The sequence below is a fragment of the Suricata suricatta genome, chromosome 10 (genome assembly GCF_006229205.1).
Source record: "Suricata suricatta isolate VVHF042 chromosome 10, meerkat_22Aug2017_6uvM2_HiC, whole genome shotgun sequence".
NCBI lineage: Eukaryota > Metazoa > Chordata > Mammalia > Carnivora > Herpestidae > Suricata > Suricata suricatta.
Genome location: NC_043709.1, coordinates 109,340,734 through 109,354,996, shown reverse-complemented (window position 1 = coordinate 109,354,996; position 14,263 = coordinate 109,340,734). Strand labels below are relative to the sequence as shown.

Here is a 14,263-nt window from a genome sequence, read left to right as displayed (position 1 = left end):
TGTAATCTTTAATTTTAATAAGCATTCAGCAAATACTCTTAAGTCTAGTTAGTGTGTATTATTCTATCTCAGGTATTAAGAGTTATAAGTATATACAAAACTAACTTTAACTTTCTAAGCTGTTTTCTTTTTATAATTTCAGGTATAATTTGGGTGACTACAATGGAGAGATCATGTCTGAGGTTATGGCACAGAGACAGCCAATGAAACCGACCTATGCCATCCCCATCATCCCTATTACTAATAGCAGTCAATTTAAACATCAGGAAGCAATGGATGTGAAGGAGTTTAAAGCAAATAAGGTAGGGATGCCTGGGTGCTTCAGTCGGTTAGGCCTCCATCTTCAGCTCAGGTCCTAGATCTCACACCTTATGAGTTTGAATCCTGTGTTAGTCTCTGTACTGACAACTCAGAACCTGGAGCCTACTTCGGATTCTATGTCTCCTTTTCTCTCTGCCCCTCCCCTGCTCACACTCTGTCTGTCTCTTTCAAAATAAATAAACATTTAAAAAAATGTAAAAAAATCAAAAAAGCAAGTCAGGTGATAAAAAATTTTGTGATAATGGTAGTTGATAATGGAATGGTATTTTATCATTAGAGTAAAAAAAATAAAATAAATTTTACCATAAAATATGCCACAAAGCTTGTGATTCAAGATTGGCCTATCGATGCAGCAGTAGGAATTGTAAAGAGAGATACTACATAGATTAACTTTTTTAATAACTAACTTTTCCCAAAAAAACTATAATGCCATAAACTATAAAACTTGATATAAATATTTAGCATATGTATATAACCATGCTGTTTGCCATGACTTTTTCTTCCCAACAAGATTATTTTTGCCTCTAACCTTTCTTGCCTATTGAATACTTCATGCTTCTCCTAGCCTCTGCAGTCACCTGCCGTACATATTTTCTGACATCACTCCGTTCAGCAGCTCACTCTTGCTGTTGTATTTTATCCTTGTGTGGCCCCTGATTAATGATTTCATCTCTTTATCATCTAAAACTGCTCAAATTCACCACTCCACAAAGCGTTTATTGTTCAGCGCTCAGATCCTTACCACTCTAATTTTGTGACACCTCCACATTATGTATGGAACTTTATGTTCCAGTATGGTAATAGTTATCTGAGGTTTGCTTTGTGTATCTAGAATTATTTTCATTATTTTCCCAAAACTGATTTGTTAATTCTTTAGAATTATCTTATCTAGAATAAGAACTAGATCCCCCTTTTTTATTCTCTTCTAGATTTTTCATAGAAAATTAAGGAAAAGGTACAGGATCCTGCAGTTACAGGATTTCAGAAGCTCAAGAACTACTTTTCTTCTGTTTTAATTGGAACAAAATATTTTATGAGGTGATGTTTAGGTTGTAGGAACATACCCATGTCTCGCAGAGACCATCCTCTAAGAGTTTACAATATAAGATGACAAAATATAAAGTCGTCTCTCTCTTCTGAGTATGAATGACTTCATTATAGCTATAAATTTCTTTTTAAAACTTACACAAACTATAGATTTAATGAATATGGTTTCTGGTGTTAATATATGACTTTATTGCAGCAAGATAAAGCTGATCTTATCCGACCTAAACGTAAATATGAGAAGAAGCCCAAAGTCTTACCATCGTCTGCTGCTGCTACTCCTCAACAGACGAGTCCTGCCGCACTGCCAGTCTTTAATGCTAAAGATTTAAATCAATATGACTTTCCAAGCTCAGATGAAGAACCTCTCTCCCAGGTAAATATGAGAAATTCTCTGACTATAGAGGAGGGATGTAGGAAGTCACATGTTTTGACTCACTTCATTTTATTCAAAGGTTTTGTCTGGCTCTTCAGAAGCTGAAGAAGAAAATGATCCGGATGGTCCTTTCGCTTTCCGTAGGAAAGCAGGCTGTCAGTACTATGCTGTAAGTTTCAAGTTCTCTTTTTCAGTAACAAACTGTTCACCTTGAACTGACAAAAACGAGATAATTTGGATTTTTTTTTTAAGCCTCACTTAGACCAAACTGGCAACTGGCCTTGGACTAGTCCTAAAGATGGAGGATTGGGGGATGTACGATATAGATACTGCTTAACGACCCTCACCGTACCCCAAAGGTGTATTGGATTTGCACGAAGACGGGTTGGGCGCGGTGGAAGGTAAGGTATTTCTGTATTCCTAGTATAGGGACATTTTAGACAGTAGGTGGTCACATCTAGAGTTGAAAGTGAGGTAATCCTTCTCAGTAGCTCATTTGTTCTCATTTGCTGTTCTTAACTCATTTTTTTACTAAAATCCTTAAAGAAACTGGAAAAGTTGTTTCAGAAGTTCTGGGAAATAGTAGGAGAAAGAATTGAATAGGCTAAGAAATGTTATAAAACTTGGGGCACTTGGGTGGCTCAGCCAGTTAAGTATTCGACCCTTGATTTTGGCTCAGGTCAGGATCTCAGGATCATGGGATTGTGCCCCACATAGGGCTCTATGCTGAGAGTGGAGCCTGCTTGAAATTCTCTCTCCCCCTCTGCCTTTCTCTCCTTCTCTTACTTTCTCTCTCTAAAATAAAATAACTAAAAATCAAACAACACCAACAACAAGAAATGTCATGTAATTAGTATGCTAAGTTTAACTCATCAGTGAAAAGGATCCAAGATCCATGCATAACCTTACCTTGACATCCCAGTTTTTCTGTATCTAATTGCTCTTCTTTTGTTTAAATATGATAGAACCCCTGCGTACTCTATAAGCCTTTCTTTATATGAGACTTCATGTATTTGTGCAGGAGGCAAGAGGAATTACAGGGCACGTAGAAGTGCAGAAGAAGAAAGCTATTCCTATGTTGGTGTTAAGGTGCTTTTGGGGAAAAATTATGGCTTATATTTATGTTTCTTTCAGTTTTGAATCTTAATTTCAGTTTTTAATCACTTAAACATTAGTTTAGAACTGTCTGGGCACTGAAATACATTTTATTTATTGCTTTTCCTCCCATTATTGTGTTGACATCAACAGTAGTGAAAATTCTTTATGTTGTCTATATTTTATTCTGTACTAGTGTTAATCAGTGTTAGCATTTTAAGATAGAATCATTTTTGTAAAGTTCATATAAGTAACATAAAAAATATTCTCTAAAGTATTGGATATCAAATACTCATCTATAAGAAATTTTAATGAGGAGCTTGATTTTGGCTCAGATCTTGATCCCAGGTTCGTGAGATCGAGCCCCCACAGGCTCTGGTCTGAGCATGGAGCCTACCTAAGAATTCTCCTCCGTCTTCCTTTCTCTCTCCCTCCCCCTCCCTTTCCCTCCCCTCCCACTCCCTCCCTCTCCCTCTCTCCCTCTTTCCTTCCTTGCTTGCATGTTCTCTCTCTCTTTAGAAAACATAAAAAAGACAGTTTTTTTTTAAAAAGAAATCTTAATGGTGCAAAATATCCCAAAGATCGCGTACCTTTTACTGCTTTTCTCCTACCTCCCTGCTGCCCCTGCCAAAAAGAAAAAAAAGAATGAAGTGTTTGTTTATTAGAGAACAGGTATTTTATAAAGTGTTTTGGTGCTTTATAATGGAAAGAAAAACCTTTGGTTGAAGAGCAATTTGAAAAGAAATATAGTCTCATGTTTTATCAGTAATTTGAAAGGCTCTTACTGAGGTAAAATGAATAGTATACCTTATTCTTTAAGATGTGGTACTCTCTTTATTCAGATCATTATAAAAGTAAAAACTTCTATCAGAAATTGAGAATTTTTAAGAAAAGGAAAGAAATTGGGAATTTATCTTAGGAGTCAAATACTGAAATAATCAAATTTTCACCTTTTAAACATTTAGTCAGAGATGGCATTGGGAGAATTGAGGAGGTCTTTTTTACATAATTTTTGAATAGCTATTTTACATGCATGTTCTCTGCCTTATTTTAAATAGGGTCTTACTGGACAGAGCTCACTCAGACTATGACAGTATGTTTCGCCATCTGGATTTGGAAACGCTTTCCTCTCCACAACATTCTCCAGTCAATCAGTTTGCCAATACCTCAGAAACAAATACCTCGGACAAATCTTTCTCTAAAGACCTCAGTCAGATACTAGTCAATATCAAATCATGTAGATGGCGGCATTTTAGGCCTCGGACACCATCCCTACATGACAGTGACAATGACGAACTCTCCTGTAGAAAATTATATAGGAGTATAAATCGAGCAGGAACAGCACAACCCGGGACCCAGACCTGCAGTACCTCCATGCAAAGTAAAAGTAGCAGTGGTCCAGCACATTTTGGTACGTTTATTTGTTGTGATGTACATCTCTATAGAAATGTCAGGTTCATTCATTTTGTGAGTATGTGGTCTATTGTATTTAAGTTTAAAAGTCCTTTTTCCTTAAGATAATGAGAACAAAAAGGACTTGGTTAAGTATTCATTTGAAGTCTGTACATGTGTTTTTACTTAAATAAACCCGCATTACAAAGGTGACTTATTACTGTTTAATATGTGACATTTGTTTCCTGGGTACACTCTGTGAACCACAATTCTGATTCAGCAATTATATTTTCAAATCATAAGAAAATGGACCATTAATTACTATTTTATACTTGGACATTTCTCTAGCCTTTTATTTAAACTGCTTAAAAGCAGACCAAGTCAGTATATATGCAAAAGTCTTACCTAATGGCAATAATGCAGAATAATTTATGAGAGAAAATAATTTTTCAGAAAACGATATTTATTATTTTTTTAATAGTTTATTTTCAAATTGGTTTCCATAATACACCCAGTGCTTCTCCCTCACAAGTGAAACAATATTTAAATTAAAGGATTATTTTAATTTTATAGGATTATTGCCACTTTGGAAACATTTCCAGATAATGTCTACTTTAGCATTTATGGCTGTATTGTGAAATGTGTCTAAAATAAATGCTGTCTTAAAATATTCCTAAAATTTTAGCTTTCTATTTTAAAACATAAATCTGTTGAAGCATGTAGATTATAGGAATTCTGTTTCTAACTGTTAAAATTGTGTTACAACAGATTTTTGTAAAGATAATTTAAATCAGATTTTGAAGGGACTATAAAGATATTTATTGCATCACCCCAATTATCTGGTAAGGCTACAGCTAAACCTTCTAATAAATATGAAAATGTGCTGCTTATTCTTAAAGATCTCCAGAAAAAGTTCTATAAACCAATTTACTTTGTGTCTGGAAAACAAGTACCTCTGTGAAATGGAAATCCTTAGTTCATAAGAAAAGTAATCACATTTCAGAAATTAGCTAAAAGATAATCTAAATTATTCTGAGGCCTAACAAAGTAGTATAGTTCCATTAATTTTAGAGTATATATATCATGGAGAGTTAGTTTTCCCTGCTATCACAGTCTTAAAAATCAAAATAACTTTTCAATATGAAGGAAATTTACATAGTGTGGGGTGTAAACATGTAATATGTTTTTCCCTGATAGGTTTTTAAGCTGTATAAATTCCTTGAGACTTCTTGTAGAAAATTAGCAAGTTCCATCAATCCCATTTTCTCACTCTTCAAAATAGAGAAGTTGAGGGGTGGGTGTCTCGTGAGCTCTGTCAGTAGAGCATGAGCCTCTTGATTTCTGGGTTGTCCAAGCCCCACATTGGTTGTAGAGATTACTTAGAAAAATAAAATCTTTAATAAAAAGAAAAATAGAGGAGTTGAATTTTATAACTATCTCAAGGATCTTTTAATGATCTTTTTTTATGTAAATTTTTTGCTTTACTACATAAGTAAGCATTGATATTATGTGACTTACTTGATTTGTTTTTGCCAAAGAATATTAAAAGGTGAACTTGAGCAGTAGTAGTACTGTTACTAAAAATTCAGTTGGAGAAGTTTTTTAGTAACTATGTGATTTTTCTTTTTAATCATTCCCTTGCCCGTATATACAACTTCTAAAATATGGGTTTATCAGTTTTTTGTCATTGCACTTAATCGTTTAAATTTTCCCTTAAGTTTTACTAGATCTTTTGTATACTTAGAGAATAGATGCCTATAGATCTCTATAGGGTAATGCTTTATTCTTTGCTATTTGTGAATACTCCGGAAACCTAAAGCTCTTCTCTTTATGCTCTGTAGAGTATATTACAGTAGAAACATATCATGTACATTTAACTTAAATGAATTCAACTATAGGCCCATGGAGGCAAAATAAAATTTTAACAGTTCAAAAAGTATACAGGATTCTAAATACAATTCTACTGAAAGAAAATATTCTCCAGAATTGGCCACTCTGGGAATAGCAGAAGTGAATCTTTGTTTCTCATGGAGTGTCAGTGCCTCCATTGTTTCTTCGTTCATAGGGGAAGCATCTTACCCCCATCAGTGTAATTGTAATTTTAAAGATAGTTTTTCATATAGCACAGCCCCCAAATACAAGCCAGACTGTTTCATCTGGTACTCAGCCACAAAAACTGATCCTGTCTGATGCCAGAGGAAAAACTGTTCTGCACTTATTGAAGAGATAACATCCATCATGGCACACTCTAAAGGAGTTTTCAAGACTTAATTTTTATGATACTGACTTTGGGACTTAACTATTAGATGAGATAGGAGTCTATCTTAAGCCTACTGCTTAAGCCAAGTAGTTTGACTTGGCTGTTTTTTTCAGTCACTGTTTTAAATATTAATATTTATTCATATGTTGTGGCATAGTGATACCCTCTGAACTGATTTTCCTCTTCCTAATAATCACCTACAAGAGCCTATTTATTCTCATTTTCAAATAGGAAATTCTAAATGAGGATATCAAGTCTATTGTTTTTAGTAAAAGGTATGAGCTTTATTAACACACCAACTTTTCTAACTTCTGGTGCTCAGAACTTTTTTGCTTGCTTCCCAGTCTTGCCCATTTTGCACAGTTGTGTTGCCAGATGGGTAACCTAGTTAGTCAAGTGTTAGGTGGTCTGATTAGTCAGGTGCCAGAGTGCTCAAGCCCTGGATAACACATAGCAGAATGACACAGTTTTGAGGAACTTGGGAAGACTTAACTGTATGTGTAATTTAGAATTTCTAGGACTTAGCTCTTAGTATGTATGGCTAAATTGTGATTTGGACAGTTTCCAAATATTCTATATTTTTTAACCTATAAAGCACCTTTGAAAATTTAATGTTTGTTTCATTTGCATGTGTTTGCGTTTGGGGGATATGAGATACCAGAACTAATACCTTTTTTCATAATTTAGAAAGGACTATATAATTTAGAGACTGTAGGTAGAAAAGTGGTTTGTAAACCACCATTCTGTGTTCAGGATTTGAATTCCTAGTTCCCACTGAAATTTCGTAGCATTCTACAGATTAGGCTTATTTTCATAAACTAGTAAGGTATGTGTAGCTGGGATGATGTTCTAAGTCTCAGGGCCTATAACTTACTTCAGTTAGTGAATTTACTTCATGAAAATTGTAACATAAAATTTTAAAAGGAACACTATATTTGAGCCTTAAGTATTTTCATGTTTAGAGTTTATAAAACTGTAGGACCTTAATCCTTATCCAAGCGTGTTTCACAATTCAGAATTACATCCTCAGCAGGGTCTGGAGTAGCACCCATAGTAAAATTAGTAGTTCTGTCGTATGCTGATATGCAAGAATATTCACAATAAGGGGAAGATTGGTCCACAGATAATCTCATGTTCAAGTAATCTGCGGCCAAATGAATTCAGAATCAGTGATGTTCGGCCATCTATGGCAATATACCATGTTTTTCTTTTCAGGTTGGATTTCTGGATGGCTGACAAATGCTTATGAACCACAAAACTTTCATTCAAGCTTGCTGACTTAGGGGATCATTCTTTAATACTCTCTGCAGTCATTTCATTTTATATTTCTTTAAGGTTACCTTTTCCACCAACTTGACAATAAACTATATGGAAAAAAGTTACTTTTTCCTGTATTAAAATACTTTTCTGATTGTACTACTCAAAGAAATTTCTAATTGAGGATTATTTTTTTAAATAGGTGGGTTTGTTGGGGTTTTTTTTCTTTGTTTTGTTTTCACAAACAAAACAACATACATTTTGGTAATCTTAAATCTACTCAAACTGAATTTTCAAAGTATTAACTTTTTTCTTAGTACCTGTCACCCTCACTACTCCCACTTCAGATCATTTCAGTTGATCTGTTCCAGCTGCAGGAATGTGACTTACAAGAGCAACAGCTTGAACTATAGGCTATTCCAGGTGTTGGGTTACCACATAAGAGTTTCTTTGTCCAAGTATACTGGTAACATTTTAGATTACTTCATCTAAATTCCTACCCCAGAGAATTATTAGCAGCACCAAACAACGGTAGTTGCTGACCTTTGCCTAGACACCTCCAGGGAGGGCCAATTCAGCAGTTTTCTAGATCAGGTTGCTCTAGAGTTCAGAATCTTGTTTAGAAAGTTTGTCCATATATTGAACAAAAGCTGCCTCCTTAAATTTAAATCTACAGATTCCTCTTTGCCTTTGGAAGCATACTGAGTAAGTTTTCTTGCTTTCCAACATCATAGTGTCCTTCAAATAGTTGAAGTCCTGTCATGCTTCTTCCCTCGCCTCAGCTTTTAATCATGTCCCGCACATGACTCCTCTCCCGTACCTAAACTCCTGTCAGGTGTTCTATTTACAAGGGTGTTTGTTTGTTTTTAAACACTTGAGTCACACTGTTGGGTATATAAAAAGTTTGATCACTTCTTGTAAATAGTATAAAATCTAAAACAAACTTTTGCCTATTTCTTTTTACATTTAAAATCTCATTGGTTTGGAGTGGATTTTCCCCCTTCCACTGTTATTTTTGTGACTTCAGATGAAAGTTTCTTCATTTTAGTGTGAAGTTGTAGGAGGAAATCACCACAGATGCCTCCTGATCTAAAAATTTGGGGTTCTGTGAAATGCCTCTGATTCTAGGTTTGGTCATCTATTGATGAAACCATTCTGTTCATCCTTAGGTAAATTGCAAAGTTGACTACCACACCCTGTCCGGAGGTAGACCTACAACCTTACCACCTTCTACCTAGATAGGGATTATGGTCATTTTTATTTATTTACACTTAGCATTTGGTTAAACTTTGAATTAGAATGCCATCTGAAGTCTTCTCCATTTTCCATATAAATAGCAATATAAAACCCAATTCAGATTGTATTTGCCCAAATTTACTACCTTATCTTTATCCAGGCTTTTCCTACTTATTCATACAGCCTTTTAGAAAGATTAGAAATGTATTTCTCAGAAGAAATAGAAAACCCTTGCGTCACATGGCTGAAAAAGGCTTTAGTGATTTACCTAACAATCTAAATATTTTAGATGAACATTCTGAGTCCTAAAAAATTCACTTACTTGCCCAGATATACTCAGCTAGTTAAGAGCCAAGAGCTAAAAATAAGTAAATAAATAAATCTAGGTTTCTTGGCCCCTACACCAGTGGTTTTTATTACTATCACTTTCAGCTTTTATGTTACGCAGCATATGCATTTCTTCTAGACAGTTTATTGAAAATGTCCGGGGAAAGTTTCATAACTAGATTCCAAAAGTGTAACAGTATCTAAGCAATAGGTTGACAATACTGATTCAAAATCATGATGAGTGTTAGGTGCACTTTTATTTCTAAATCTGAATTAGGAAGAAGTTAACAATTGTTTAAAAGTGGAATTCACAGGCCCCTCAGAGACCAAAGATTAAAATGTTAACTTATATTAGGGCAAAAAATATTTGGAACCTTTATTCAAATCAATTTCTGAATTATTATTGCTAAACTTTTTATTAAAACGTACACAGAGTTCTACAAAAGAATATTTTCATTTCTATAAATGGAGTTTTTATATATAGGCCTTCAGTGAATGCTAAATTGTTTTTCTAGATATATAATGACCTGACCTTGCAGAAATAATCCTTTTTAAAAAATTTACTGAGTATCTCCTCCTAGGGAATATTCCTCAAGACTTAGGCAACTCACTCAGATTTAGGAAGTAAAACATACTGGAAAAACTAATAAATTGCTTTTTATGGATTTTTTTAAAAGCTAAAGATTAATGTTACAGTAATGAGAAACCATCTTTGAGGGCAGCATTAATTTTTGTAAATTTTCTTCAAGTTTTGATTTCAACACATTTCTATTGTATGGAAATGGTCACTCTGACACAAAGTTCCCTTATGTAAATATTTACAGGTTATCCTGTTACCAGTAAAAGTCTTCCCTGTAGTTATTCAGATCTGAGAAATACAACATAGTAGGAAAAGAAACTTATCAAAGGACAGATATCAATTAACATATGTTTTTTGCTCTTGTACCCTAAGCACTTAGTTCAGGTATAAAAGCCTATGTAGACATTAATAACCTCTGAGGTTTTCTTTAAATATTATTTCATAATTTTCTGCTTCATTGAAAATATGGTAGAATTTCTACCTGAACATTTTATAGTGGTACTAGGCAGAAAGATGTATCCTAGAAGATGAAGTTTCTTTATGAGTTATGAGTGAAAATTATAAAACTTGATGAAGTGAAACTCTCAACTAAATTATTAAAATGCAATTAGACAATAGCAAATTAGGTGGACAGTGTTTTGAAAACATTAATTTTTAGATTGAGGAAATTTGCATTGCATGATTTATAGATTCCCTGGTATTCAGGGATGCATGATAACCTTTTTTGTGTTTTGAAATAATTCCTAACCAAACACCACAGGCTTCTTAAAGAAGCCTTTAAAGTCAGATATTGTGATTGTATGTGCCCTTTTTTTTTTTTCCTTTTTTAATTGGCAAAAATAAGAAAAAAGAAAAAGGTTTCCTTTTTAAAAACTGCACACACTTTTTTGGGGGGGTAATAAATGAACATTTTTTTGTTTGTTTTTTTTAGAACTGAGCTCTCCATAGACAAACATAAGTAGCATAACACAGTGTCTTTCCTCAGACATCATTCTGTACAGTAAATCAACATAAACAACTCCGTTCTTATTGACTGGATTTTTTCCAGGTGGGTTAATTGGGTGGGGAAAATTAATTAACCTTAACATTTGGAGCCTCTTGTCTTCCTATTAAAGGATGAGTTCTTTAAAAATAAAATAAAATAAAGGTAATAAACCAACAACCTTATATACCATATAGAGGAAATGTTTGTAATGGCTAAAATTAGAAAATATGTAGAGCAATTAGTATTTATACACAGAACTGTTAGGGCTCATCTGAATGCATTGGGACAGTAATTGAGTAAACTAGAAACCAAATGGTAATTATCAGATTTCTTCTCAAGCTCTGTGCCAAGTTGAATGCTAAATATGTGGATTTAAAAAGCTGGATTACCTTTGTACACTGCCTAGCACAAGTGTCACAGCTCACAAAACTACTGGTTCTGAAACCTGAGAAGTGAGCATTTCTCTTTCCTATGTTGTTATAACTCAGGAAGTTTATAATTTTGTTTTTCTTTAAACTCAAGCCACTCCTGATAAATGTGGTTGTTAAAATGCTGAATTTTTCATTGGAAGTGATCTTTAGCAGGATCATGAGCCTTTGTCAGATGCTTTAATTTTGCACTAAATTTTTTAATGCTGAAATTTGTTTTAGTCTTGTAAGAGATGTGTGGTATCTGTGTTTTTTATAAAGTATTTCCTCGTTTTATGTTCAGCATTTACAGCCGAACAATACCAGCAACATCAACAGCAACTGGCACTAATGCAGAAACAGCAGCTTGCACAAATTCAGCAACAGCAAGCAAATAGTAATTCCTCCACCACCACTTCACAGGTGAGGGATTTGTCTGTCTTATGATTATCCCTCATTGTTTCCCACCAGACTTCATCTCTAATTACCAACTGTTGTCATAGAACCTTGCATCTAACCAGCAGAAAAGTGGCTTTCGCCTGAATCTACATCATAGCCATTCTATGCAGGGTTTAGAAAGAACATTACAGGTGAGTATGGAAGCTGTTGCCTCTGCTCCCTATTTTGCAATATAAAAGCTAAACGCCTAGTTAAATGAGATCAAGACACTGTCTTCCAATTCTGTCCTGTAGTCTGCGAATTTTCCTTGTTAGTATATGATCTCACCCAGCTCTTTATCTTAGGTATTTTAATTATTATTAAAATTTATCTTAAATTACATACTAACAAACATGATAAATGTTTGCGTTTAAACACATTTAAGGCTTAAAGGCTGAAATTTGAATCTAAACATCTTGGAGGGAAATTCATTTAAAAAAAATTCAAAGGGCTTCTTAATTTCTAGGCCAAGTTATGATAGGATATTTTGTTACTTCTGTTCTAAAAGAATAGTTACCTTACTGTCCCAAAGATATCTTTGTTATATGTGTATATATGTGTGTGTGTGTGAGTTAGGTGAAGAAGCTTACATACTCATTTTTCATTATATGTATTTGCAAATCACTGAAATGTTTTACTAGTATATTTCTCATCTGAAACTCTGTGTTGGAGGTTTACTCTTTCCACATTCTAGAAGGTTTATTTTTGTAACTGACTTGTCCATATTACGTACTGTCACATGTATAGATCAAAATTCATAATCCCTGAGTTCTCAAATTGTTTTAACATTCTTTAAATATTTGACTGTCAAAAGAGATGAAGATATTTCAGTGGTTTGCTACTTTGGTTTATATTCAAACTGATTTTGGTGTACGTGTGTAACTTTAATATTGATTTGAGACTAAGTGATGCTGATTAGGTTTGTTTTGTATTTTCTTTTAGGGTTTTGTTTCCAAGACTTTGGATTCTGCTAGTGCTCAATTTGCTGCTTCTGCTTTGGTGACATCAGAACAACTGATGGGATTCAAGATGAAGGATGATGTGGTGCTGGGAATTGGGGTGAACGGCGTCCTTCCAGCCTCAGGTAAGGATGAGGACGTTTAAATTGTTCTGATAGTTGTAACATCTATCTGATAAACAGCAAAGTCGTACATTGTTTAGATGCTTCTTTCTTTTTCTCCAGGAGTATACAAGGGCTTACACCTCAGTAGTACTACACCAACAGCACTTGTACATACGAGTCCATCAACGGCAGGTTCAACTTTGTTACAGCCTTCAAACATGACACAGACTTCAGGTTCCCACAGTGCACTGAGTCATCAAGTAACTGCTGCCAATTCTGCAACAACTCAGGTCCTGATTGGGAACAACATTCGATTAACTGTACCTTCATCAGTTGCCACTGTAAACTCTATTGCCCCCATAAATGCACGACATATACCTAGGACTTTAAGTGCTGTTCCATCGTCTGCCTTAAAGCTGGCTGCCGCAGCAAACTGTCAAGTTTCCAAGGTTCCATCTTCATCTTCTGTAGATTCAGTTCCAAGGTCAGTAGTTACTTTAAGCCTAAAATGTTTGAAAACTATGAGCTGTAACTTAAATCCTCAAGCACTGCTCTCTACTTAATTTGTGTTTTTTGGTCTTTTCCTTACATACATTAAAAATGTATAGGGGCATCTGGGTCACTCTTTCAGTTTTGCATCTAACTCTTGATGTTGGCTCAGGTCCTGATCTCGAGGTTGTGGGATCCAGCCCTGCATAGGGCTCTGCACTGACGGTGCGCAACCTACTTGGAATTCTCTGCCTCTCCCCAGCGCTTGTGCTGTCTGTCTGTCTCTCTCTCTCTCTCTCTCGCTCAAAATAAATTAAAAAAATGTATAGATGAGAACTCCTTATTTATTCAAGAACCTAAACATAATTGTTATAATTCAATACTGTTGACAGTGTGAACTAAATGATATATTGAATACTGCATCTATGCTTTGAATATCACTTCCTTTAATAATAGCTTATAATGCTCTTGTTTTTCTTCCACCTTTGCATGCTGCTTTTGTTTGCTTCCACAGCTTCTTGTGCAAATAGAACTGATAGAACCCACTGTGGCTCTGCTTTGCTGCTCTTAGTAATGTAAATAATGTAGAGGTTGACAGTATTAATGCTAGGTCAACTTTTATTCAAACCATTATTTTTTATGCTAATTTGTCATCTTGGGTTTCAGTAGATGGTTTAGAATGTTTGTTCAGGCTCTCTTGTTTTAAGTATTAATGGTAATTAGAATCCTGCTATTCATTTACAAAGTATTATGGGGGAAACAAAAAGAGAAAGGCCAGGGGTTTTCAGTTTAATTAGAAGACAAGCATAAAGATATAAAAATTAAATACTGTTAATTGTGAGTAACAGGTGAAAGCCGTCCTTGTATCACAGAGCCTTAGAGCCTTGTCAGACTAATTGTATAGTTTATGGCTATAATTTCAATATACAGAGTGATCTTTCACACAGGGGGGTATTCTGGGAAGGTTTTACAAAATAAGATCAGATTTGATCT

The 14,263-nt window shown here is 34.6% G+C and overlaps 1 protein-coding gene across 4 annotated transcripts in view; it reads left to right on the top strand.

Annotated features, from left to right (window-relative positions):
- EPC1 (enhancer of polycomb homolog 1) overlaps positions 1-14,263 on the top strand; it is a 93,418-nt gene that overhangs the window by 77,909 nt on the left and 1,246 nt on the right. For 3 of the 4 annotated variants that reach the window (XM_029953692.1, XM_029953690.1, XM_029953693.1), the window contains 9 exons: positions 143-302; positions 1,565-1,741; positions 1,821-1,910; positions 1,994-2,142; positions 3,895-4,247; positions 11,585-11,703; positions 11,784-11,870; positions 12,661-12,802; positions 12,902-13,265. In XM_029953692.1, the coding sequence (XP_029809552.1) occupies positions 143-302; positions 1,565-1,741; positions 1,821-1,910; positions 1,994-2,142; positions 3,895-4,247; positions 11,585-11,703; positions 11,784-11,870; positions 12,661-12,802; positions 12,902-13,265 (1,641 nt within the window). The remainder of the gene's footprint in view (positions 1-142; positions 303-1,564; positions 1,742-1,820; positions 1,911-1,993; positions 2,143-3,894; positions 4,248-11,584; positions 11,704-11,783; positions 11,871-12,660; positions 12,803-12,901; positions 13,266-14,263) is intronic. The other variant, XM_029953691.1, reaches the window with a different exon arrangement.